Source organism: Poecilia reticulata, linkage group LG2, assembly GCF_000633615.1.
Source record: "Poecilia reticulata strain Guanapo linkage group LG2, Guppy_female_1.0+MT, whole genome shotgun sequence".
Classification (NCBI taxonomy): Eukaryota; Metazoa; Chordata; class Actinopteri; order Cyprinodontiformes; family Poeciliidae; genus Poecilia; species Poecilia reticulata.
In genome coordinates, this window is record NC_024332.1 from 36,471,379 (window position 1) to 36,497,581 (window position 26,203).

Consider the following 26,203-nt stretch of genomic DNA (forward strand, 5'->3'; position numbering starts at 1 on the left):
GTACTTTTTATGACGCTATACAGCTGACATTGTTCTGTAGATCAGTCTTTCTCAAACTGCGGTCCGTTGGCGCCCCCCAGTGGTCCCCGAGGTACTGCAGGAAAACGACCGTTTATGTGCCGTGACGTCAGCTCTACGTGCGACGCACAGCTAGCTTGCCGAAAAATTGTGTTTAAAAATAATAATGAATAAGTGGCTTAAAACCGGGTCTCTCAAAAGAAAAACTGGAGATACCCGTGAAAAGAAAACAACGGCAGGACTATTTATATGATCAGAGGAACATAAGCTGAGAGTATTGATGTTTTTCGATTCTTTTGAACGGCTCTATTCTGTGAACGGAAGGACTTAAGTCGCAGTGAGAACTGTTCTTTGTCTTTAGGACTTTACTTGCTTGTGATTCTCTGCTCACACGCCAGCAGCTATTGTTATTGTTATTTAATTAAAAATGAATACATTAAATTAATTAAATACAACAGATTAATACAATTGAAAACAATGGGTGGATCATTGTTAATGGTGCAGAAGAGGATTTTTGTTTCTGCCAAAGCAACTCAAGTCTATTTTTCTTTTATTGTGCTTCCAATTACAAATATCCCTAAAATGTTATTAATACGCACAACACTTGGTAGTAAAACTTATTTTTATTTCCATGTGATTGACATGATTGGAGAGATCATTCAGAATCTGTAAATAACTCAAAACGCCCCGAGTACAGAGTATGGTTCTCATTAGATTGAAGAAAGAAGACAATAAGTCCATTAAGAGACTGATATTAAGATGATGTTTTAGGTCTGAGTGTTTGTTAGATGAGTTAAATGGTCCTAAGCCTGAAGAAGTTTGAGAAAACTACTGTAGAGAAATCCAAACTAACATGCCATCATAGTTGAAGTGTTTCTCTGTTTGTTTCTTCCGTTTGTGTTCCCCGTCTTGGCCTAGAGATGTGAGGCGTATTGGAGTGGAGCTGATCGGCCACCAGAGGCGGATCATCAGCAGCATACAGACCCTTCAGTTTCAGCTGCTGCACGAACAGGAGAAGGGCTTCCATGTATGAGGACGCCCGTTTTTGTTGCAGCCTGGGACGGACAGGTAGTCGAGACAGGAGGAAGTGAAGTCTAGCCCAGCCGAGGGACGGTCTACAGCCTGTGCCTGAGTGTCGAGTCCTCATCTCATGCAGGACGTCATTGAAAGGACTATTCCAGCGTAAATCTTCCTGGTCTCCTACTCTTCCCTTTGGACTTTTTTTCTACTGAACACCCCTCACGTCGTACGCCTGGTTCTGCCAGACTACTCCGGCCTGATTGACTCCACAGACTGGCCCAGGCCCTCACTTAGGGGAATGTAATGCCTTGTTGCAACAGCCGTACTTTTTGTGTGTGGAGCAACAATACTAGAAATGTAGATTTGCAAATGTAATCTACCGAATCTTTGGACTTTGTTTTCTTTTCCTTGCTCATGTAGCTGCTATCGGGTGTGCAATCTATCTGTTTTTGTCCTTTGAAAAGAGAAATAACCTCAGTATTTTTTAGTTTAGAGTTTTATTATTTAATATAAAGGTTTATTTGGATTGTTTTAGTTACCTGATGTCCAGAGAATCTGGTACACTAATACTTGAAGGAAGAAGTGAAAAGTAAGTTATAGAGATTTACTGAATGTTTAAAAGTGTATAGACAGTTAATTATTATTATAACCTAATATCAATATATGTGCAGTTGTGTATGTGAAAGCCCTAGTAAATCTGGAACTTATTTAAATGTTTTTTTTATTTAAAAGATTTTTTTTTTTTTTATCAAAATCAGCAATACAGTATTATGCAGTCACCTCAGCATCTCCGTGGGAGATGAATCATGAAACGACAGACTTCCACCGGTTCCTAATGTCTTGCAGAAAAATCACCCTGCAGGTCTGACGGTTTTTAGCAACCAGTGTAGACACAGTCGTGTGATCAACTTTACTTGGTTTTGTTTCACTTTTGATTGTGAATGTTAAACATTGCCTGAAAAACTCCACAAACTCCACTGTCTTACTATATGAATGTTCACAGAGTTTAGATATTTCCAGTTGTTTTTTCTTTATCTGGAGAGCTAACACGGACTCGCACGGTTCTTCCTGTCGCATCATGTCGTTTTGCCTCAACACACACACACTCAAACACAGCAAAAAACCTACAAAATTCCCTATGTTTGATTTGAGTTCTACAACTAACTCGGCTTGTGAGGACAGAGGAAACAGACAATTTCTGGTAGATTTAAACAAACGCTTGTGCTTTACTTTGTGGTCATGTGAAGATTGTAGCAATTGTGGCAGTAAGCTTAGTCCGATATGAAGTGGGAATAGATATGTTGGCAGAGAATAACTAATATTACGATTGTTTGGCCAAGGAGAAAGAGAAACGCGCAACATAAGCAGCAGCATCATAATTCATCTTGTGTCATTTAAACATGAGCAGAAACACACAAACACACACAGAATGCCTTACAGTCTGTTAGCCATGCAAGCCAGAAACACTTTATAGAAGCTCACAAGTTTCAGTGCAGTCACAGGACCTAGTTTTGTTTTTCTTTGAATCGTATGAAATTAATTATCTGCAGCTTTTATAACTCACAGATTAAACCCAACTGGATCTGGAGATGTGTGCCTTTTGGGTCACAGCGAGGTCGGTCATGCACACACACACACACACACACACACACACACACACACACACACACACACACACACACTCAAACGCCCACCCCTCTACATGACTTCTGAGATTATCAGATGCTGTTTGTTTAGCATGTTCTACTGCTGAGCAATGTTAGAACGTTCTTTTGTACAAAGTACAAGTATACTTATTATAATTCTTGTATTTTATTTTTCTATCATTTCCAAAGAGATGTTGTAGATCTTGCACACTGTAAGAGGCAGTTACAGCGGATATTTATTTGCAAATAAAGATGAACGGTTCTGGTGGCTAGACTGCTCAGGGGATTTTGTTGTATTTCCAGGTGAGAGGCTGGTAAATGTTTTTGTCGACGTCGGCTTAGAAGATGGAAAATCGTGTTTCAGTAAATCTTTCAGTGAGTGTATAGCGCTTAAACCAAAACCAAGGAAATTTTGTCACATTATGACCAGAGAGAGCAATATCAGAATTATGTGGGAGACCAACATAAAGTAATGTGAAGTGGAAGAAAATTGATAAATATTTATTACATTTGTCGTTTTTTTTCTGGGTGTGTCTTTACCAACTTTTCACATCCAATGACTGAAATTCTTAATTTTAAAGAAATGATCATCTGTGATCATCACGTTAAAATCTATTGATCTCAACCATTCCTCAAGTCTTTTGCATCCTCTAAAAGCTTTTCTGATGTAATTTTCTTGCATTTTGCTCCATGAATCTTCCCATTACAACTGTTTCCAGTTTCCCTGCAGAAGAAAGTTGTCCAACACCGTGTTGCTGCCACCACCATGTTTCAGGTTGTTAAAGAAGCAGAGAGGCTGAATAACTACGCATTTTAGGTTTTTGTCTGTGAACCAAGTGAAAACCGTGATTATTTTTCCTTCCACCTCAAAGTTATGCTTTACTTTGTGTTTTCTCACATAAAATCCCCAAAAAGCTAACTCAGTTTGTGGTTGTAGCTTGACAAAATGTGAAAAAGTTAGAGGTACGATTGTTTTTTGCAAGTTATTGTTACTTGGTAACAGCCAAAAGATGAAGCTGTTGGACATGCATGTTTCAAACATACCATGGAAAAGTTTCATATTTCCTGCTGTAAAAAAAAAAATGACACGTCAGACCTACGTTTGTCCCAAAATGAGTAATTCTTTTAATCAACATGTGAGTCAGTGGTTGCAGGAAAGAAAAGAGCTGCATCTTCTTCTGTTGGGTGCCATGTTTCTATAACAGGCCCCAGCAGCTAAAGTGGGGGATCCTTCAGAGTGTTACAGTGTAATAAATCAAATGCATCAGGATTGGGCGCCTGCAGAGCTCCACACTCCACGAGCAGGCCACCGGGTGGTTCACTGGATTTAATTCACCGTAATAGGATTACCTGCCACAAGCTGGCAATGGCCAGGCAGCATCTCATCTATTCACAGCGAGAGCGGTGGAGCGCTGGCGAAGCCTATGTTTTATCATTAACATTCGCTTTAGAGAAAATCTGCAAACACGTCTGGTCCTGATCGAATCGGGCCATCTATGGGGTAATGTGTTGAAAATCTAAATGGTGTTGCATCAAGCCGAGTGAAATGGGGCTGCTTGATAAACTGTCAGGCTGGCTTGGCCTAAGGAAGAAAGAAGTCAACGTTTTGTGCTTGGGTCTGGACAACGGCGGCAAAACGACAATCATCAACCAGCTCAAACCATCTAATGTAAGTTCTGAGATGTTATTCTTACTGCTGGTTTCTTTCTTCAGCCTCGTCTTGAGAGTAAACACAATTAGTTGGCTGATAAATTATCTTAAAATCCATTAAAGTATACATTTGGATGCCTATTATTATTACTTCTTTGCAATCATTCATTTTCAGCATCCAAATCATTTAGGTCCATTGTCAGAAGAGTGGAAACATGTTAGTCAGGTAAAGCCCACGTCATACCTCCCCTTGTTTCATAGTTGACATACTTTTGCTATTACTTGTCTTTATTTGTGTGTCTGCATGTGTCTGTGCGTGTGTGCAAATGTGTGTGCATGTAGACAGCGGCTCAAGAAATAGTCCCAACAATTGGCTTCAACATTGAAAAGTTCAAGAGTTCGAGGTAAAACGCAAAAACATTTCAGCATTTCAGAATCTGGCTGATGTTGCGTCACTCATGCTGCTTTTCTTTCTGCATGCAGCCTGTCCTTCACAGTCTTTGACATGTCAGGCCAAAGCAGATACAGAAGCCTGTGGGAGCATTATTACAAGTAGGGCACAAAAACAGATGATGTTTGCATATTCTACATGCAACTTTTCAATTATTGTGTTGGTGATTGTTGTTTTTTTTTTTTATAGAGAAAGCAATGCAATCATATTCGTCATTGACAGCAGCGACAAACTGAGAATGGTTGTGGCAAAGGAGGAGCTTGATAATCTCCTCAACCATGAAGGTACAATAAATATACATTTGTTTTTTACCCATTTCACAAATATAGACGTTTTAGTCTAAGAAGTGTCTAATATGGCCACTATGTGAACATTTTACAACTAAAAGCTTACGTGTATTTAATCCGAGCTTGTCTATTGTGATGCATTTTTCCATTATTACAAATTAACTGCATTTAGTTTTGCTTTCAATTATTTTATAGGGTTTGTGTTCAAGTCAGACTTGGAATTTTGATTTCCAACTTTAATTATTAAAAATCTTTGAGTGCTGTGATGCTGGTTCTGATCTTGTCATTAAAAATACAAAGGTGATATTGGAAAAAGCTGCATTTTCATGCTGCTTTTGTTTTGTACAGTTTGTCTACATTCGGATCAAGTCTTTGAAACTCACAGCGTCTCGCTGTGTCAGGATAGAGGACCTGACTTTTGCTGCAACATTTGTATTTTTGTTTCATTTCTTTTCTATTTTTAAGTATCAACTGACCATTTGGGGATGAAAAAAGTAATTTTCTAAATCTGCCCTGGTGCTTTCAAACAATGATAAATTTTCATCAGCATGACGGAGCATACGCATAGTGTAAGATGAAATAAAGCAGGTAGACAGCAATCAAATTGTTTCATTGCTCTCTCAAATTTGGTCCAAAGGTATTGCTGGAGGGTCATTTACCTTAGACTGCAGATGCACATTAATGTGATTGAAGAATTAGTGTCTTATCCTCACATCTGTCTTCCCAGATATCTGCAACAAAAAGATCCCAGTACTCTTCTTCGCCAACAAGACAGACCTGCGGGACGCTCTGTCTTCGGTCAAGGTCTCGCAAATGTTGTGTTTGGAGAACATCAAAGACAAACCCTGGCACATCTGGTAAAGTATCAATTACTCTGCTCGATGAGTCATCAGCAGAAAAGCTGCTATATTGTTAATTCTATTGTTCAAGGAGGAGAAAGCAGCCAACTTACTCGCCATAAACACAGAAACTAAAGCGTGTTTACTTGCTGTTCATAATCAGGGACAGACTTTCCAGTTTTGCTTCATTCATGGTTAAACAGTGCAGAGAGACTGAGCCACATGGAGTTATTCAGCAGCTTGGCTCGCCTGCATACATGTGTTTTCCTCCTCCTTGTGTACTCATTAGACAGGTGGAGGCCGAATGGATTAAGAGCTGGACAGCTTTAAACAGTCAGGGTCCAAGAAAATAAAGGCTGGAGAAAGGGAATGCTCCATAAACGACTTAACCGCTACACATTTTGTTTTTCAGTGCCAGCAATGCTATCAAAGGAGAAGGTCTGCAGGAAGGGCTGGACTGGCTGCAAGGTAATTTTCCCTTTTTATCATCATGCAGGGATAATGGAGAAAATGGGTTTCAGAACTGAAATGTCAGAACAGTCCGTCTATCATTTAGCTCTTTAACTAACTGGCAATAAGTTGTTCTTTTTGTTGTTATTTTGTTTCTTTTAAACTCATAGATCAAATTGCACAGTAAGTACCCAAGAGCTAAAGCTTGTCATTGTGGAATGATGCACATTTCTGTAGGTGTCTTTGTCTGTGTTAGGTAGTTTGAGTCCACTTCAGCTATTTAACACAAAAGCTTTTGCTTTATTATATATGCAGCTGCAACAGCAAACATCACATAGTAACCAGATTAATACTACAAACTTCACTATGTTTTGGGGGGATTTAATGTGAGACAAAGTTGTGCATATTTGTGTAAGTAGAAACGTATTTGTGAAAATGTTTTATGTCGTTTTTACTAAATGCTGCATGCATTTGTGTTCAGCCCTATTTACGCAGATGCTCTGCATTTTAGTGTCCATTTAAAATCTCTTAATTCATAAACAGAGTCCTGTGTGTAATTTGATTCATTTAATTTAATTGGGGTATGTTGCTGTGCTCTGTGAAGGCAGAACAACATAGAGAAAGTTAATGAACAAACTGCATCATGGAAAACGATAAACAAACCCAACAGCTGCACCAAGGTATGGCCGTCCATCTGAACCGGCATGCCTTTTGAGCAACATATAAACTCAGAGAAGTAAGTCATTAAACCCATGGTATTCCTTCCACTTTTTTACAATTCCACAATCGCGATAAAACATTGAGCTTAAGAGAGTGCCAACTCCCACCTGCAGGTGGCAGCATTTCCTACTTCTACTACAGCGCTGATGTCAAGTTGTAGTCGGTACAGCCAGTAGCACAAGTCACGTTCACCGTCATAAGTAAGCACAAATATCGTGAAATTTGTTGCAAATGTTTAGAAATTAGCACCATAAAATCAGTGATTTTAATTGCTAAGTTCCAAAACAATCATAAAATCCTGGAGGCTGATCAATGTGAAGTTTTGTTTAGTTTTAAAAAGCAGTTACAGAATGCAGTTTAGATTTTAACAGTTTGACCATTTTATCTATACATTATTAAACACTTTGAGAAAATTCATGATCTTGATTTGTTAAAAAAAAAAGTCTACTCAATTAGTAACTCAAGCACTGAGTTACTAATCTAATTATCAATCATTTAATATTTAAGAATTACATCATTTTGGTCCATCAGATGGACCAAAATATAAAGTTATGGGGAAATGTTGGTATTTTAAGGACAAAAATGACAACAACTCATACAAATACAAACAATAACAGAATCAGGCAAAAGAATTCCAAAATCAATTTTTCAATGTCAAACTTTAAAAAAATAACTGCAGGTGTGTGTCTGTATCTGGTTAATTTTTGGCTAAAACATCTTTTTTCTTTTTTTAAAGTTGCTCAAGTAAATATAATTGATTAAATTATATTCCAACCAGTAACTAGTTACTGGTTGGAAGAGCCTCTTTTCCAGCCTTAAATTTAAATTAAAATGTGTAACAAGACTTTCTAAATGCGCAGCTACAAAAACATAAAACATTTGCAGCAGGTTGTTCAACAATGAACAGATGAAGATGCTGAACATAAATGCACTTTTTTGCCAAAAGACGCAAACTTTACAAAAAAAAAGTTCCCAGTTTTTTTATTTCTCCTTGAGTAATGCTCTTGCCGTTTCTCACCACAAATATTAGTTTGTTTCCCTTCAAGAGCTTTGTGAACCCAAGCCGCCAGTAGATCAATTAGACTGAAGTTCAACCATTTTCCCCCCCTTTTCTCCTGCAGATCGCATCAAAACAATGAACAGGTGAACGACCAGGCGTGATCGGGACGATGTGCTAACTGGATCTGACTCGGCGTTTCAGGTGTTCATCACTCTTGGTGTTGTAAGCCTTAGACTTCAATGTCAAATAGTCAAGCACTTTTTCTCTGAGCTGCACTTTTAAAGACTCAACCTAAAGATGAAAGCTGTAATCTGAGTCAAGTGATTATTTGAAGCACCAATCATCAACTCCTTATATGTCACTACAGTGTGCATGCAGTCTGAATTTATACATAATCTGGGTAATTTTCTGCATGCGGTGAAGAAGCTTTTTTAATCTATTCCATCTTTTATCTATTTTTTTTATTTTTGTTTTCTGAAGATGCTGTTAAAGTCGAATGATGCACTAATTGGAAATTAAAAAAGCTTATTTGCTCAGTGTATGCAGTGTTTTTTTTTTAATATAAATAAAAACAAGCCAACAACAAGAAATATTAGAAAATACGATTTTATTAAATAACATGTTCATATTTATTACAGGTAGATGGATAAATTAAATAAATACACTGCAAAAAACCTTTCATGCTAACAAATAAATATTAAATACTCTTATAATAACACTTCCAACAGAGCTTATGAACTGCATTGTAAAAGTTCGACACACTAATAGCTGAATAAATAACAAAACTGTTTAACAAAAGCATTTAAACAGCTTGAAGTGGTTCGGTTTTGTTTGTGCAGTTCTTTTATTTAGACAACCCCTTCATTATTGACATTTGTTTCCATATTTTGCCTTCTATAAATCCTTATTTAAGGAACATGTGGAGCAGTTTAGTGTGAAAGCGAGCGCTGGAGTCCAGGAGGATGCAGAAAGTCTGGAAAGTCTCTCTGTCTTCAAAGTTGTTCCCTGGAGACAGAAAGTTTATGTGCTTTTAGGATGTGTTGGAGCTTTTTTCTGGGGCAAAATTACTGCATCTCCCGCCATATAGAAGAAATGAAAAGAAAATATTTAGAAAAATCTGTAAACAAAGTCAGTAGAAGTTCAAGTTTACAACAACCTGCTTTATTTTCTTTTTACTGGTGAATGCAGACTAGATCTCTCTTGTTTTCTGACTTTTCCTTATTATCAGCTTTCTCTGCTTAAAGATGGCTGACTTATTCACATGAATAAATCCATTTCAATGTGGCCGTCCAATTATACCATTAGGAATTAGCATGAGTGAAACAGAAAAGACAGGCTGGGTCCAGCCAAAGACAAATGAAGCTCTTATGCAACCTGAGCTGAATGGCTTTCCACTGAGATAATGCAAAATAGGAGGTGAAGCTAAATGTCATCTGTCTGAGCGCTCTCACACACACACACACACACACACACACACACACACACACACACACACACACACACACTCTCACTCTCACTCTCTCTCTCTCACCTGAGCAAGTTTTTAAAAACAATTCCTCTACCTTTTCTCATTTTATTTTAGTAAATAATGAGTAAATTTCTGAATATTTATCCTAAATCTAGACTTAGAACAATGGTGTAAACGATGTAATATTCCTATATATATATGTATAGGAATATAAAACATTCCTGGTATATAATTAAATAGGAATATGTTCCTGTTTAAGCTGCTTTAACCCACCTGCCACGGACGACTCGTAGAACTCTCTCGTGACTTCAGAGAACATGTTCTCCAGGTGCTGGATGAAGGTGAACCTCTCCGGCGCCGAGCTGAACACCTTGCAGATCTGCTGAACCAGCTTCACCGCCCAGCTCATGTGGTAGCCGTCCTTCTCGCACACCTGAGCCGGGAGAGGAGCGAACACAGCAGGAGACGGAGCGATTAGCGCCTGTTCGGAAGCACACGCAAGCCTGCCGCGATAAGCAATCGATTAATTCACAGGATCAATAAAATGAGCTCCATTATTTCCATTTTAATGATTAATATGTTATTATTTTTGTTTACAAATGTCAAAAATATATGTATGGTTTTGGTTGTGTGTGGGTTAGTTTTATATACATTTTTATATAAAAATTTAATGATTTAAATATTTGTATTTTAATAATATTTTGTATGTATACAAAATATGTATATATATAAAAATCTATATATGTAGATTTTTTATACATATATATAAATAAATATACATATATATTTTACATAACTATATAAAACATATATTATTTTATATTTTAAATATATTTTGTGGTTGTGTTTTAATTAGGATTTAAAATGTTTTACTGTTCAAGTGTTAAGTTAAAGGCTATTAGTCTTTGAGAGGTTATTAGTCTTTAATTATTATCCAATTATCAATATGTCACTGAAAATGGTCTCAAAACAACATTATTGTCCAACACAATAACTTAAAGGAAAAAACTAAACGTGTTACTGTTTGTTTATGTTACCAGAGAATTTAATTATTTTCTTTTTGACACACAAAAAATATGTTTTGTGTTACAATTTGTTTATTCTGTTTGACTTTTGTTGCTTTGTCATAAAATGATCCATAAGATAAGTTAGGAACATTTACACTAAAATTAAGACACCAATAATAAGCCAATCATTGCTTCCAGATTGGCAGGTCTGAATATTTTAAAATCTGTAAAAAATATATATATATTAAATTTTCACGTACATTTTCTCAGGTTTACAAAAAGAGAAAATATCCAGTGGGTGGAAATAATGTGGCCGACACTGTCCTGTTGTCGCCAGAGGACAGACGCTTCTGACAACAAAAAGAGCGCAGCAAGGTGTCCCGAACCAAACGGATGATGAGTGTTTGTTCAGTCCTGGTTCTCCTGTGAAGGCCGAGTTCATCTCCAGATAAATCTGCTCTCACCAGGATGATATGAATGATGATCCTGGAGATCTCGTCCAGTCGTCCATTCAGGGCCTTGCTGGCCAGGAAGGTGTAGCAGAGGCTGCTGCCACACAGCACCAGCAGGCGGGCCACGTTCTCCAAGTACCACGGCTGGGGGATGACTGCAAATCAAACACGTCAGCGTTTTCCAGCTGATCCTTCACTTACCTGAAACGTTGTCTAATTTCAAATCACAGTGAAATAAAATACCAATGAGCTCCTCCAGGATCGACAGCACTGAGTCGGTGCTCCAGCCTTTGACTTGCAGCGTGCCGGACAGCATCAGGATGCACTTGGCCAGATCCCACAGCGCGCTGTGCGGCAGACCCCGGTCCACCAGATCCTCCCAGCCCAGGACACCTGCAGGGCGGACGGGTCGGATAACACAGCACAGAAACCAGCAGAACACCTTCACCTTCTGCACTGAAACTCTGCATTATCCAACAACCAGAGCGAGTATTTACTGGTTACATTTACTTCACTAATTGTGTTTCCTGTTTAATTAAATAGATTTTTTCTGAATATCGCTAATGTTGTAACGAAAACACAACTCTGTTCCTGTTTCATGATTTGTGGCAATATTGCAAACAATTAGAAGAACTATTAAAAAAAATACCCAAATATATTCAGAGCTGGGTAGTAAGTAGTTACATTCACTCAATTACATCCGAGTATTAAAAATATATWTTTTTTTTAATTTACTTTTAGGAGTATTTTTACTACGCTGTACTTTTCATTTTGACTTGAGTAAATTTATTATAAAGTATTTATGTATTCTTGAGTAAAATTTCTGGATTTTCTACCCACTGAATGAAAAACAAATATGCTTTACCCAAAAAGACGCACAGCTGCAGCTTTTGCTCAAGTCTCATAAGTTCTTTTACTGAAAGAAACTGATTTGGAAAAACTTTCTTTTGCCTGATTTTGTTATTTTTGTGTTACATATACGAATTATCGTCATTTTCATCCTTAAAATACCAAAATTTMMTTTTAACTTTATACTATTTATCTCTGGATGGAGTCAGTGCTCCAGTTCACGCAGAACTTTTGAGCTGGATTCACAGGAGGAGATTTACCTGGTCTGACGACCTTCATCCATAATGTTTCTCCTGTGGGTTAACTCAGCAGCTACCGGAGTTAAATTAGCTCCCGGTTAACGGTCGTTCTCCTCGTTAAATTAGCTCCCACAGATCACACCCGTTAACGGTCGCTCTCCTCGTTTCCACTACATCCTTCTAACATCTGCCCAAGTCAGGATTTTACGTCTTGTGTTAAAAGTCGCAGAGGAGATATTTTTATCCTTTATTTCTTTTACTAAGCCATTAATAATTAGGAAATATTTGTACAAATATTTAGCACTTATTATATTCATGGCAGCAGATTCAGTATCTGTCGCAGTGTGGATAAATTATTTTACAGCATTTAATTATTCAGGAGCGTGAAAGCATCTGACATGTCCTAAAAATGTCAGCACCCCAACACCTTTAGTCGCTCTGCTGTCTAAAAGTGACCTCACCCTCATGCAGCAAAGGTCCAAACAGGATGAACAGTAGGTGGGCTTGGCTGACCAGCGGCCACGGCTTCAGCAGCTGAACCAACCAGAACTGTCCATCTGGCTGGTTCTGGCATGGGTCCAGCAGAACTTTACGGCAGAACAGACGAAGCTGCAGCTCCTGGTATCGCTTCAGCCCTGAGAACAAACACAGTTACTGCTTTTTTAAAAAGGAAACTTCAGATTTTGTCACATTAAAATCAAATACTTCTCTGTGCTTAAGCCTTTAATAATAAATTGTCCCAATAATTACTGCAATAAACAATAAAATTATTGTTTTGAGATCATTTTCAAGTATTATATTGAATTTGTCCTCTTAAAGAGCAATAAACTGCAGTTTTTGTGAACCACTCATATTAACAAACCATAACAGCCCTATTATTTTTACATATAGGTCAAAATAAATATTCTGCACACAGTAGAGATGAGGCTCATCAGCTTATAGAGGAAAGGTGAAGTCCTACATGATGATTTTCTCTCCATTGATCCCACATAACTGATCACTTATTGGCATATTTTCCACACTCTGAAGGGAACGCACCTGGTTTTGTGGTGAGCAAAGCTTCGGTCTTAAGCAGGAGGTTTGTTTGTTCACAAAGAAAGCCAAACACTCTGTGGCACTCCAGCTCATCCCATCCTGCAATCAGGGTCTGTGCAGCAATCAGTGTAAAAACACAATTATTACCCACATTACCCCATGTTTGCATTAAATTATCGACTGAACTGCTGAATCTGATTTTAGGTATTATGACACAGCACAAAAATGAAAGATGGATTATTGATTAAATGGATAAATATGTGAAATTCCAACATTTCTGTAGCACCATGTCACTTTAACAAGCAGACTGCCTCCGCAGACGTAACCACCTTTAATTCATTTATTTTTTTATTAAAATTTTTCACAGAATATCCAGCTTTTATAAACGAGGCACTGACCTGGAGGAAGACGCCGTATCGGGAGAAACCAGTGCAGTCTGGTGCAAGGCACTGCTCCAACATGAAGCAGGGTATCTAAAATGCAACATCATTTTATAAGATGCTAATTATTTGTTTATATTACATTCAGGCTGAAAGTACAGAATCAGAAAGCCAGAAACAGCAGAAAGAGTTGCCACTGATACGTTGCTCTCTTCTGAATACACTAAAACAAACATACAGCAAGCTGAGACTGGAGAGCAAAACATTCTTTCAGACTTAAATAAATAATTAAAAAGCATGAGAACGCCTCTGAGATTCTGTCTCTCCAGGTCAGGCTAGGTGAAACATTTTTTAGTGCATAAAATACTTTTTTATATGGCACAAATCTCAAATTTTGCATTCATCACTTGTGATCTTTTTCAAAAATGTCAGGTTAGGAAATTACAACATAAAGCATTTCAAAAGTTTTCTCCCTTCACTGTAACTATTATCCTGTAAAATAAAAATAAAAAAACAAATCTGTTGGCAAAAATGAAATTTAATTTCAGGATTCAGTCCATCACCATCCCACATCTTGACTTGGAAATATTTACTCAGTCTGCCTTAAAAATGATCTTCAAATCTCTCAGATGGTGAGAAAATCTCATATCCTTGATCATCCAAAATCTTAAACCTATTCTTTAGCTTGTTTTAATTTAAACTTAGAGGTTGAAAAATGAGATCCAACTTCATTTTCACCATCCTAGCAAATGCATCAAACGCTTTGATGTGCCATCTGCCTCAAGAAAATGCTAAAAGAAAAAGACTAAATGCTGCAACTGAAGTAAAAAATGTATCAACAAACTATTAACTCAAGGATGTGCGCACTTACAATATGTAACCAGGTTATTTTGCTGTTAAATGTATTATTTATTTGCCACAAACCTGGCATTTTATTAAGGTTGTGAATAATTTTAAAATACTGATAATGAATCATTCAACTACACTGTGTCCTCTTACCTCTTTTCATCCTTACCTGTGAAAACTTGCTAAATATGAACTTTAACCTGTCCTTTGTGGGTAGCAGCAGGGTACACCTCTTGAACAACAATCCTGAAATGTGAAAATCAAAAGGCTCAAAAAAATAAAAACAGAAGATATAAAGAATAAGCTTGGCTTAAAGAGGGAAGGGAATAAGTTACCCAGGTGTCTGTAGTGCTCCAGCGTGGATCTTTGTTCTAACAATGTGGGGTTGTGAAAGCTCTGGATGATGGTTTTATTCCTCCAGGCCTGGGAGGAGATGTAGTTCACAATGCAACTGGTGAGTTCCTTTGAAACCATGCTGAACACGCTGATGTCCACCACTGAAACACACACAAGTTAAAAAATCATCATGTTGTTTTACCTTTAAAAGAAGCAAATGTTACTGATCAAATTTACACTGGTAAATTATGTTTTACAAGTCCAAAAGTCTTTTAAAACATCGTTCTGGAGAATAATCTGCCATATCAGGGTTTCCCCAGTGTATTATAAGTCTGGCAGGCCACCAGGCTTTATTTGTGCCCCCACCAGGCTTAGCATTGCTTATTTATTTAAGTCTTTTTTAAATGTTTGCATTTTTTAAGATTTTATAGTTGGTGTTCTGCTGTTACTGTTCCAATCTTCAATAACACTTGATTATCAAGTGATATTTTCAAATTTCCTGTCAACTTTAAACATTTTTTAACTCAAAAACACGACGGGCTGCTAGATGAATGACTGCCCTAACACCAAACCATCAGGCGTAGCAAGTTTTTTGTATATCATAACAACAGAAACAAAGACACTAAGTATATACAGTAAAACTTGTAAAATGTACAAATACTAAAACTTAGACTTATTTTGATAAAACAACTGAATTAGATGCTTAAAAACTAATTCAGTATCGCCACAACATAATACTTTAGCATTAAATATCTTGCTTTTGAAAAACTGAACTTGGGGGGTTTAATTAGCCAAGTGACTTAATATTTAACACTGGATGAAAATTAGATTTGTGTATTATACTGTTATCTTTCTTTCTGARTTACATACTCCAGTCATAAAGAAATCAAAGAAATCAACACAAATATTAATCTGGTGAACATTTTCATTTAGTGTAATGAAACTGTGTATAATTGGTGTCCTCCGTGAATTAAATTACTACCATAAATTACATTTTCAACAATATTGCTATTTAATTAGACACGCCTGTAGGCTTATCTGTCCGTGCTACTTTTCCAGGAATGTTCTCATAAATGTGAGATATTCTTTAAATAATTTAACGCCATTTCCCACATCTATTATAAATCTAATGGATGTGTTGGTATTGTGGGTTTAGCGCTTTTCACGCACCGGACATTTGATCCAGGATCATGTGGAACACCTCAGCGGGGAGTCCGTTGAAGAAGCCCGCGGCGGAGGTGCACTGGCTGCGGGTCATGACGGTTCTGACGGGCCGAGGCCGCTGGGGAGTCTTCAAATGATGAGACTTGCGTGTCCATGAGTACTTCCTAGTATTGTTGGTTGTTTTTCTCACCTTTATCATTCCTGATGACCTTTAAACAAGTTGATAAAATTCAAGCTATCGAGTTGGACGACGTTGAAAGAAAGCTAGCAACCCAATAGCTCTGTGATTAAAATAAGCTAACAATGCTAACAAAACTAACCTTTATACATTACATTCAAAATTGTTCACTTTACGTGTTGATTAAGTCTCGTAGTGACTATCGTACTTAACAGAATACACTGTTAATATTTAAAATAATCTGACCTGTTTGCTAAAAAATGTCAAATAAAATATGAAACCGGCAAAAAAAAAAATAGTCAGCTGAGTATTAAAGTTGCTATCTAATGATACATCTCAGCACAACGGCGCGAAAATGGCTGACTTTAGTCTTTGCGGCAACTAGGACAAATAAAAAACATTTAGGGAAGAAATGAAACCTCTGTAGTCTTATATAAACTAACAACAAACAAAAATATTTAGTTATATAAGCAAATCTATATGGAAGGTTTGTCATTTTACAGAAAAAGGCAATATATTTCATAATTTAAAGTCATGAATATGAGATTAACGCTACTAGATTCAAAGTCATACTTTATGGAGTAACATTAGTGCCAGAAAACACACAAAAAGTCTGATTTTAATCTCATATTTGTAATATCATAATCCTGACTTCAGTTTCAGAATTTTAGCTTTTACACAGATGAGCACACTTGTGGAGGCAAATGCAAATTGTGAAGCAAAGCTAATTCAAGAGGAACATGTCAGATTCAAGTAGTTTTTTTTACATATGTTTGTTCCCTATTTTGAGATTAAAGTCAAAATTCTGGGATTAAAGTCAGAATTCTAAATAAAAAAAATTCTGAGGAAATCTAAATTTCTAGATTTTGAGTCTGAATTTTGAGATTAAACTTGGAATTCTAAAAATCATAAAAATTCTTAGATTAGATTCAAAATTCTGAGAAAAAAGTCAAAATTCTTGGAAAGAAATATGAGAAATTCTAGATTTGAGTCAGAATTCTAAAAAAAAATGCATCAGAATTCTGTCACAATTCTTTAAAAAAAAATCATAATTCTGTCACACTTCTAAATACAAAAGTCACAATTCTGAGACTAAATTAAAAGAAAAAGTCACAATTCTGAGAAAAATCAAATATGATTTCCTAGATTTGAGTCTGAATTTGGAGATTAAAGTCATTTCTAAAAAAATTGGGGGGGGAATCAGAATTGAGAAAAAATATCTGAAATTCTAGATTTGAGTCAGAATTCATTCATTTTTTTTTAAGAATCTAATCCGTCTTAGTTTATGATATTCAAAGTTATTATTTCGACAATTAAAATCATAATTAGGAGAATCACAGTCCAATCTATGAGATTAAAAGCGCATCGTTTTGATTCCGACAGTCATAACGATGAATTTCATATTCATAATATTCATCAGTCATAATTTTGACTTTTAAAGACAATTATTAAATTGACATTCCTAAGTCTGAGCTTCAAAACAATAGCAGTGACACAGAAAATCACAACTTTTGAAGAATCTGAAACGTACTAAATGAAAGGATCTTGACTTAATTTATATTTAGTGTGTTTGTTGATCAGGGGTGAATAAAGTGCAGCTTTCCAGTCATTTAAACCCTAGTAACGGATTGCCTGTCCACATCATCGCAGTACCATTGCAGTGTCACCCTCAAGCGCTGAGAGAAGCAAACCCACTATATGCTCAGCTGCTAATCACAGGATTATTCTGTTTAACTAAGACTATTAAGTGTTCCACTTTCAAATGGCGTCTCCCACGGGCAGACCTTGGAGAGGATGATCCCTCTGCCGCAGGGATCACACAGACAGTCGAATGCACCACGAGCGACCCAGGGGAAGGGCTGAGAAAATGCTTTTGTACGGCAACAGGATGTCACGGTAGTCTACGCTCGGGACACAGACGAAGAAAGAAGGATGAACAGCAGAAAGAAGACCTCATCTGGCTCCTTATGCAGCACATAAATTCAATCAGGTAAACTTCCTGCACCTCATGCTGCTATGCTCTGCTGCTGACTGCGTGGTTTGTACTTTTTAAAGTTGTGAATCACGTTCTTGTTCGCCTCTTAATCTCCAAGAAGAAGTGAGGAGAATATCTCTTCTGTGTGGCGCCGCATGGCAACACTTCTCTCCAAATGTGACATTGGCGCATATTTATCTGCTTGGGCCCGTCTCTCAGGCCGTCCCTTACATGATGTAGCAGACACTGATGGACATAATGTCAGTGATCAAGCTGATGATATCTAAAACTGGCCTGTCACGCTGCTGACGGTCCTGCAACTCAGGCAAATGGATATGTTGCTTGACAACTAAGATGTGACAATCAGAGCGGAGCTAGTGCTAACTGTCATTTCAAACATTTTTGGGTGACTCAGTCATCTGTACCCATTTAAATATGAACTTTTTAAAGGTAAAAAGTAGCCATCCAAGAAATTACTCATGTGAGATTTGGTAAAAAGTCTACTCAAGTACTGAGCAACAAAAAGAAAAATGACATCATCAGGCGGACCAAAAATATAGAGTTATTAGGAAGTTTTGGTATTTTAAGGAACAGAATGACAATTTATACGAGTAACAAAAAATAAAATTAATTTTTTCAAAATCTGTTTCTATATAAAACTGATAAAGGTGTGTGTCTGTGCGTGTGTGTCTTGTGAATTTTTTGCTTAAAACATGTTTGTTTTTAATTTTCTATCCTCCTCTGAAGAGAGGATTACCACAGCATAACTCTGCCACTGCCATGTTTCAACATGAGGATTGTGTGCTCAGGGTAATGTGCAGTGTTAGATTGGCCAAAAGGTTTTATTTTAAGCTTTTTGGTTTTGTTTCTGACTTTTCTGTTGTGATTCCTTAGTCTTTGTGATGCTGTTTGTTAACTGATCTCTAAAAAAAAAAAAAACTTAAAGGACACGCAGCTGGACTCAATTTATTAATTAGGTATAAGCAGGTGACATCACTGGAATGCATTCATGGATTTCAGAGTAAAAAGGGGCTGAAGATAAGCGCACACCACACTTTTCAGATTTTTTTATTTTTCCATAAATCCAGTATTTCCCTTCCATTTCACATTAATAAAGTTTGTGGTTGGGACTTGTCTAAATGTGGGTACGTTGAATTAATACAAACACTCTGGCAGGGAACTGTTATGTGGTTATACTGGGAACTCGTGGTGTGAAAGTGAGACAAGATTCTTGTCACAGCTTAGCTTTTGTTCCTGATGATTTCCTTTCATGCCTTCAGTGTAGTCGATCATTAAGTAAGAACAAAAGGGCTTGTGTCACTGAGATTTTATGAGATCCAAGCAGTGCCAGGTCTAACACAGAAAAAAATAACCAGGCTTTGCAAAGAGCCTTTGTTCTCCGAGGAAGTCAGGACAACGAATTTGTTCTAGTTTTCTTTTATTTGGAGATTAAACGCAGTTTTCTATCAATATTACTCAAACACACATACTTTCCTTGTCATATTTTGCCAAAAACATTTAAGAGAAACAAAAGTAAATCATTAGAGCTTATTGACAGTTTAAGGTAGCCTGGAGCTGCAAGTTGTATTATTTTTACTTCTCTGTTTGTAAATGTGTAACAGAGTTTCAGACAGTGCAATCCATGGAAATAATCCAACCTGACCCAAAATTAAACCAATTTTTGTGCTTTCTCTATCATAACAGTTCTGGACCCAGCAGCTAGAACCTGTCTGTGATGATTCAGCCCCTCACCTTCAAACGTCCTGCAGAGCGGTGAAATAATTTCACCGACTTAAAGTTGTGCTCTCAGCTCMGGTGGGTTTCTGTAAATGTTTAATTTCGTCTTTTTCCTGAGGTGTGGCGAAGAGCTTAACAAATAGACTGCTGTGGTTTTGCCCCTCCAGAGGAGAGAGCGTTTACCAGGTGAAGCTGAACACTGCTCTCATTAGTCACACACGCAGCCACCTGCCACTCACCAGAGACCGACGACGCCGGAGCGCTGAAACTTTCCACAGCTATTTCTGCGCACGTTCAGAAGAGACACTTGAGGAATGGCTCAGGCTCCGTGACCGCTGGTAAGCTCGGAGGAACATGCTGCTGCTCCGGGGACGATAAGAGGAGTAATCCTGACTGAATTTCAGCCCTGGGAACTGTAAGTAATTTTGTGAGTGTGTCTTATTTTTGTTGGGTGGTTTTTGCACATTTGTGAAATAATCATCACCTGCAGTGGTATACATGTCTTCCTACTGAGTGATTTTAACTACTAGCCTTTTTACTTTTCAGTTCCAGCGCTTCGATCATGGCCAGCGTGGCAGTCCAGCTCCTTGGCTTCTTCCTAGGACTTTTGGGCTTTGCAGGAACCATTGTCGCAACTTTGCTCCCCCACTGGCGCAGCACAGTCTACATGGGGTCCAACATCATAACAGCCACCGCCTACATGAAAGGCCTGTGGATGGAGTGCGCCTGGCACAGCACGGGCGTTTACCAGTGTGAGCTGTACCGATCTCTGCTGGCGTTGCCCCCCGACCTGCAGGTACCGAAGCTTTATCCACATGGCCTGATCACTGCAAAGGCACTAAATCTTAACAAGTACTTTTAGTCCAGTTTTTAGTGCAAATATCTTGGTACACTTGAAATAAGAGAAAACTAACGTGCATGTAATTTCTCAGCAAAATATATGAGCTTCTCTTAGGTCAATAATTCCTTAATATGGACAAAAACGTACTAGTTCAATTTGTAGATTTTACTTGTAACGAGATGTTTTTTCAATATTTTAGTGAAATAATCTACCAATGGAACTAGTACTTTTTCATTAACATAAGCTCCTATATATTGCTGAGAAATACATGCATACATACTAATTGTACATTAGTCTTCTCTTATCCCAAGTGTACTAAGATATTGGCACTATAAACTAGACTAAAAACACTTGGTAAGTGTTGGTTTGCAATCAAAAAGAAGCCAGACTGGAACCAGCAGTTTTAGAGCCATCAATATGTTTTCTTTTATCTTCAGCTTCACACACTTCAGTTCAGTTTATAGCATATCATGTCAGTCAAAGCAAGAAGGAGGAGAATAGTACAAACATTTGTACTAAACTATTCCTAAAAAAGTCTACACAGTTACAATTAACTCAAACAAAACTAGAAACAAAAACAATCTGAATCCAATCAAAATAAAAATACATCTCTCCTCCCTCTCAGAATATGGATTTTCCCAATGAGGCTGATTGAAAACACCAGGTCCTTGTCAGCAATGCTCATGGGCGCGCTTCCATGGCAACACATGACCAGGTGACCTCAAAGAGATGAGAAGATGATTAAAACAAGTAAATAAATCGAGATACTTCCCCAAACAATACATTTACCCAAATAAATTGGAATATATAAAGTACACAAAAAACAGCACCTGTTGGGGAGGGGGTAAATCCCTCAGTAAGATTTTGCATTTTTCCAGTGATGTTACTGTGAGAACCAAAGATGTGTACTATTGAAAGGCTACATTGTTTAAAAAGACAACCACTTTTTTCCTCCTCTGTCTGAAATTAAGAGTGTTTTCACATCAAATCGACTCGGTTTGATTGGGGACAAAAGTTGCAACAATTATTACATTTCCAGACGGTTTGCTTTCACACTGCATTTTGTCCAAACAATCCAAACCCTTTGAGAAACCTGTTCCACCCTTCACCCGTGGGAGCGCTGCACCAAAAAAACACTGAAGGAAACAACACAAAAACCTCCAAAGAAGACCAACGCAACTTCCTTTTTCACAAAGTGTAAACAAAAATGGCGTAGCGTCACATTTTAGCGGTTGCAGGATTTCTCTTTTGACTCTGGTTAAATATTTCTCCCTGTAGAGCTAGACGTGCGCATTTGTTTTCTTTAGTTACCCAGAAACTACAGTTTGTTTCCTGCTTTTGGTGCGGTTTCCGGTCCGCTTGTATCCGCATATGCTTTTGAACTGCACCAGAGKTCACTTCACCTGAACCGAAATCTGTTCAGAGTTTGATTCACTCGTCCTCAAACGATCCCGACATTGTAGATGTCTAAAACAAACTTTAGTTCGTTTTAGAAAAACTAAAGTTCGTTTGGGCGGTTAGTCAGCTTTCTCAACTATTTTCGATTAGGGACAACAATTGCAACATTTGTTACATTTTTCAGCTGGTGCGGTTCCCTTTCATACCACACTGTGTCAAAACAAAGCAAACTTATTAAAAAAACTCAACTGTGGTGGCGCTTTACTAAGAACCACTGATGGAAGCGACATGAAATCCTCAGAAAAAGACATGAGTGCAGCTTCCTTCTTCACAAAATGTAAACAAAAATGGAGTAGCGTCAGATTTTAACTGTGAAGTCTGGTGGTGGCAGCATCATGTTGTGTGGATGTTTTTCTGCACGAGGAACTGGTGCGCTTCACCAAAAAGACGGAAAGAACCTTAGTTAGGAGCACTGGAGCCAAATCTCAAATACTGGATCTTCCACAGCTAAAAAAAAAACATTTCAACCTTTTTTTTTAACAATATAAAGTAAAATCAGGCGAAGCTTCTCTTGTTTAAGATCGGTAAATTATTTCTACTTGCTAAATGCAAGACAATATGTTTTATATATTTTTAATACTTTGCAAAAATAAGAAAAAAAATCACATTGTCATAATGTAGACTTCAGAAAATATATTAATTCAATGCACTTACAAGAATACTTTCCATATTCAATGTTTTAATTTAAACGGAGAAAAGTTTATCATAGGAAAATATTTTACATTCAGACTTTGTGTATTTTGTGCAATGCCTTCGAGTGCAAAGAAAAACACTTCCAAATCAAATCTATTATTATTATTATTATTATTATTATTATTATTATTATTAAGTTTATTGGTGCGTATTAGAAGTCAAACAGCACAACTACTTTCAGAAAATATGAGCTAAAAAAATCCCCCAATATCACATTCAGTTAGATTACTTTGAGACTTTCAAGCAAATAAAGCATAAATGAAATAAAAAAACACCAAAAACCTGCATAATGAGGCTGTTGCATGTTTATTGTTTGGAGTAATTAGTTCCCAAGTGTGTCTTTTCTTTTTGTTCTGCTAAAATGAGTGAAGATCTGGAAACTCACCTGATTTTAGGTATTTTTGCTTTGTTTAGACATTAAGGCTGGCTCTTGAATGAGCAACTGATTTGTTGTTTTTTCTCCAAAGATCGATTCATTAGCTCCATGTCAGTGCTTAGAAAACACAGAATAAACTGCCACTTAACTAAGATGAATCACACCGCATCAAATAAATAACTTCTGTTATTATATTTTGGTGTCACTACCAGGAAGATGGTAACTTTAAATGTGAAATATGGGTGAGAAAAAATGTGAAATACAAGATGGCAGTGTCTGCTTTATTAGAGAATGAACTTTAGACTTTGTTTTTCTTTCCTGTAGGCTGCTCGGGCTCTCATGGTGCTCTCCTGCATCTCCTCCGTCTTGGCATCTCTGGTGGCTGTAATGGGGATGAAGTGCACCCACTTTGCTCAACGTTCAGTGGTCAAATCCCCTCTGGTCCTCAGTGGCGGGGTCGGTTTCCTCTGCGCCGGCCTCCTCTGCCTCGTCACCGTTTCCTGGACCACCAACGACGTGATCATGGATTTTTACGATCCCTTTCTTCTCAGCGGGATGAAGTACGAGATCGGCTTGGCTGTGTATCTCGGCTACGCCTCGTCCTTTCTCAGTGTGACCGGTGGGCTGGTGCTGTGCTGGAGCAGCAGAGAAAGGTCGCAGGGTCGCCTCCGTGCGCAGACACATCAACCTTCAGCTCCTCTACCTCCCTTCAACAACCTAAACCCCCCTGCTCCTCTCTACAGGCCCCCTGAGGCCCTGAAGGACAATCATGCACCCTCTCTTTGCTCCCTTTCTAGCAGTGGATATCGGCTTAATAACTATGTCTGAAAACATGGAGATAATAACTCATGTCTTTAAAAAAACACCATGTCAAACCAAAAGAAGAACACCTAATTTTTCTGCTTAAAGACCTCGTTTTGAATTGAAAGCAAAACTGAATTATTGAGCTTTCAACTGGAACGCTTGTTCCGTTGTGATGCATTAAATTGGCCAGTAGGTGGCAGCATGTTACAGAAAGCAGGATACAAACCGGACTGTTGGTCAGATTCCAGTTTCTGCAGCACTGAATACGTCACGTCCTCTTACTTTCTTCTTGTGGCCTTTTAGTCAAAACTAAAATAGTCACAGTCATTTTATCCATTTCCTTTACATTTAAATTAAATAAACATCAATTAGTGAAGATTAACATATTCTCCTTGTGGTAAAAAAAATGTTTCCAGATTTTTATTTATTTATTTATTTATTTATTTTCACATTTTCAAAGCTAAAGTTTGGCACAAGTCCTGTAGAGTTAGACAGCAAGCTAAACTTTTTAGGTCGTGCAAAACGCCGTCATTTTCACAGATTTTAGTCCTGCTTAACACTAACAGGGTCTTTTGTTTTCTCACAAGTAAATGTTCATCCATCAATTTAGTTTTTGAACATTTGCTCTTTCTTTATCTTCAGCAAATATGAAATAAAACTATATTAACAGTTATAGTTCTACTGAGACTTTAAATATAAAGTCATCTGGAAGAAATGGAGACTGCATCTTGTGACATGATGGCTTTCCTTTGTTCTTTAAAATGCTTGAAAAAGGGATTGAAACGCAATACTTACTGGACTTAATTTTGCAGCACAAATCCACAACACTTGTCATCTAAATGCACTTTATAAATCAAAAAGTCATTTCAAAGTAATCATGCAGACAGATTCGAAGTAAAGTAGAAGCATTTCAAACTGATTGAATATTGTTTGCAAAAGTTAGGTTTTCTGTCATTACAAGAAAATAACTTATGAGGATGTTCTTAAATGTTATTACCATTTTGTTTCCTGAAGACTTTTTAATTTTCCTAACATCCCTTCTGATGTTTGCAGGAACCACTAGGTGGCAATAAAGATCTAGAGAGAGAGCAGTCTGGTTCATTATAATCACAATTATCCTTATTTCTTTACGCAGTGCATCTCTGCATATGATGTAGCTTATGTTTAATTGTTGTTGATGTTTTTAGAGGATTGTTTGTGGATATTGAATGATAATCTCTTTATGACTCCTTCTTCCTTCCTGTCTCTACCAGTAACACTGTGGAAATGTTTCCGAGGTGTATTTGTGGAAAACCCTCCAATTAGAGGTGGCCTCTGTCTGACCGACTGTCAGCCGCAAAGACAGGAAATTACAGGACCAACATGTCAACAGTCGCTTAATTTATTATCTCTACCCGTCAGATGAGAGGTAGAGAGATGACTAACGGCGGAAAAAGAAAATAAACACACCCACCCAAAAAATTGAATTCACTTATGGGGTTGAAGTTATTTACTATAAAGACTGTACCCAGATCTTCAGTCTCTGTTGAATCATAGAGAACAGAAAACTAATTATAGGCTAAATATGTATGTTTATCTATTAGTCTGATTTGGTGAGTAAACACAAACTATCAGTGGGCAAATAAAGGTACAGTAAACATCACAGTTTTTAACTCAAAATATGTCGAATATTCCCAGGTGGGATATTTAATTACATCTAATATAGTTTCCATGCTACAAAAAATAATCTGCTAGCCTGTTTAAATCCTGGATTAAATAAATCAAAACTTCCTACAAAAGCAGTCTATTTTATGACCTTTTGTTGGATGAAATATCCATCATTCTCTCTAAATTTACATTTTAACCACGTTTCGTCTTTCCTACTTCTTGTTTATTCTAATATCCTGAAACCAAACCCAGTCCAACTCACTCCACAGGACCAAACAAGAGGGAAAAATGTAAATGCACATCAAATTATTTCTTAATAATGGCGTTAAGGACTCATTTCCAACCCATATTTAAACCCCATTACATACAGGTGGGCTGGACGCCTCAGTGATGCAGCACTGAGTGAAAGAACAACAACCAACATTCAGCAATGCATTGTCTTTCTCTCCCATTGTTCCACAGAGAGCATGCAAACAGGTAGAGGTCAGAGTCGGTCATTTTATTCAGGATGTGAAAACCACCGTGAAACATCTTCTTTCAATTAAATGTTCCATTTCTGACAAAGAAAGTTGAAATTTAGGACCATCACATTGTTTAGACTAGTCAGTTTGAAAGACTGTCATCATAAAACTGGAGA

At 37.4% G+C, this 26,203-nt stretch overlaps 4 protein-coding genes across 9 annotated transcripts in view; 3 read left to right on the forward strand and 1 right to left on the reverse strand.

Annotated features, from left to right (window-relative positions):
* The window catches only part of epha6 (eph receptor A6), a 194,331-nt gene extending 191,377 nt beyond the window's left edge, over positions 1–2,954 (forward strand). Inside the window, exon 17 of the mRNA XM_008403535.2 lies at positions 937–2,954. Within this exon, the coding sequence (XP_008401757.1) occupies positions 937–1,051 (115 nt within the window). The 3' untranslated portion in view covers positions 1,052–2,954. The remainder of the gene's footprint in view (positions 1–936) is intronic.
* Positions 2,955–4,021: 1,067 nt separating this feature from the next.
* On the forward strand, positions 4,022–8,620 carry LOC103461146 (ADP-ribosylation factor-like protein 6). Of its 5 annotated transcripts, XM_008403481.2 has the most exons (9): positions 4,028–4,353; positions 4,510–4,560; positions 4,677–4,738; positions 4,818–4,886; positions 4,975–5,069; positions 5,800–5,929; positions 6,324–6,379; positions 6,532–6,544; positions 8,203–8,620. In XM_008403481.2, the coding sequence occupies exons 1-9, from the start codon at positions 4,231–4,233 to the stop codon at positions 8,240–8,242; spliced, it is 639 nt and encodes a 212-aa protein (XP_008401703.1). In that variant the 5' UTR covers positions 4,028–4,230; the 3' UTR covers positions 8,243–8,620. The 5 variants fall into 5 exon arrangements, with proteins under 5 accessions (XP_008401695.1, XP_008401711.1, XP_008401725.1 ...); XM_008403489.2 differs by lacking the exon at positions 6,532–6,544 and having other exon boundaries at positions 4,027–4,353; XM_008403497.2 differs by lacking the exon at positions 4,510–4,560.
* Positions 8,621–8,671: 51 nt separating this feature from the next.
* On the reverse strand, positions 8,672–16,783 carry LOC103461180 (F-box only protein 47). 2 transcript variants are annotated; one of them, XM_008403524.2, is made up of 11 exons: positions 16,282–16,783; positions 15,864–16,066; positions 14,693–14,854; positions 14,527–14,603; positions 13,530–13,604; positions 13,135–13,243; positions 12,558–12,731; positions 11,252–11,401; positions 11,021–11,163; positions 9,823–9,982; positions 8,672–9,086 (listed from the first exon to the last, which is right to left on the reverse strand). In XM_008403524.2, the coding sequence occupies exons 2-11, from the start codon at positions 16,054–16,056 to the stop codon at positions 8,986–8,988; spliced, it is 1,344 nt and encodes a 447-aa protein (XP_008401746.1). In that variant the 5' UTR covers positions 16,057–16,066; positions 16,282–16,783; the 3' UTR covers positions 8,672–8,985. The 2 variants fall into 2 exon arrangements, with proteins under 2 accessions (XP_008401746.1, XP_008401740.1); XM_008403518.2 differs by having other exon boundaries at positions 16,178–16,783.
* Positions 16,784–17,488: 705 nt separating this feature from the next.
* Positions 17,489–25,007, forward strand: LOC103461135 (claudin-14). The gene is made up of 5 exons (XM_008403463.2): positions 17,489–18,025; positions 19,715–19,825; positions 19,915–20,162; positions 20,294–20,543; positions 23,440–25,007. Exons 4-5 carry the CDS (start codon positions 20,310–20,312, stop codon positions 23,941–23,943), a joined length of 738 nt encoding a protein of 245 aa, XP_008401685.1. The 5' UTR covers positions 17,489–18,025; positions 19,715–19,825; positions 19,915–20,162; positions 20,294–20,309; the 3' UTR covers positions 23,944–25,007.
* The last annotated feature ends 1,196 nt before the right edge of the window (positions 25,008–26,203 follow it).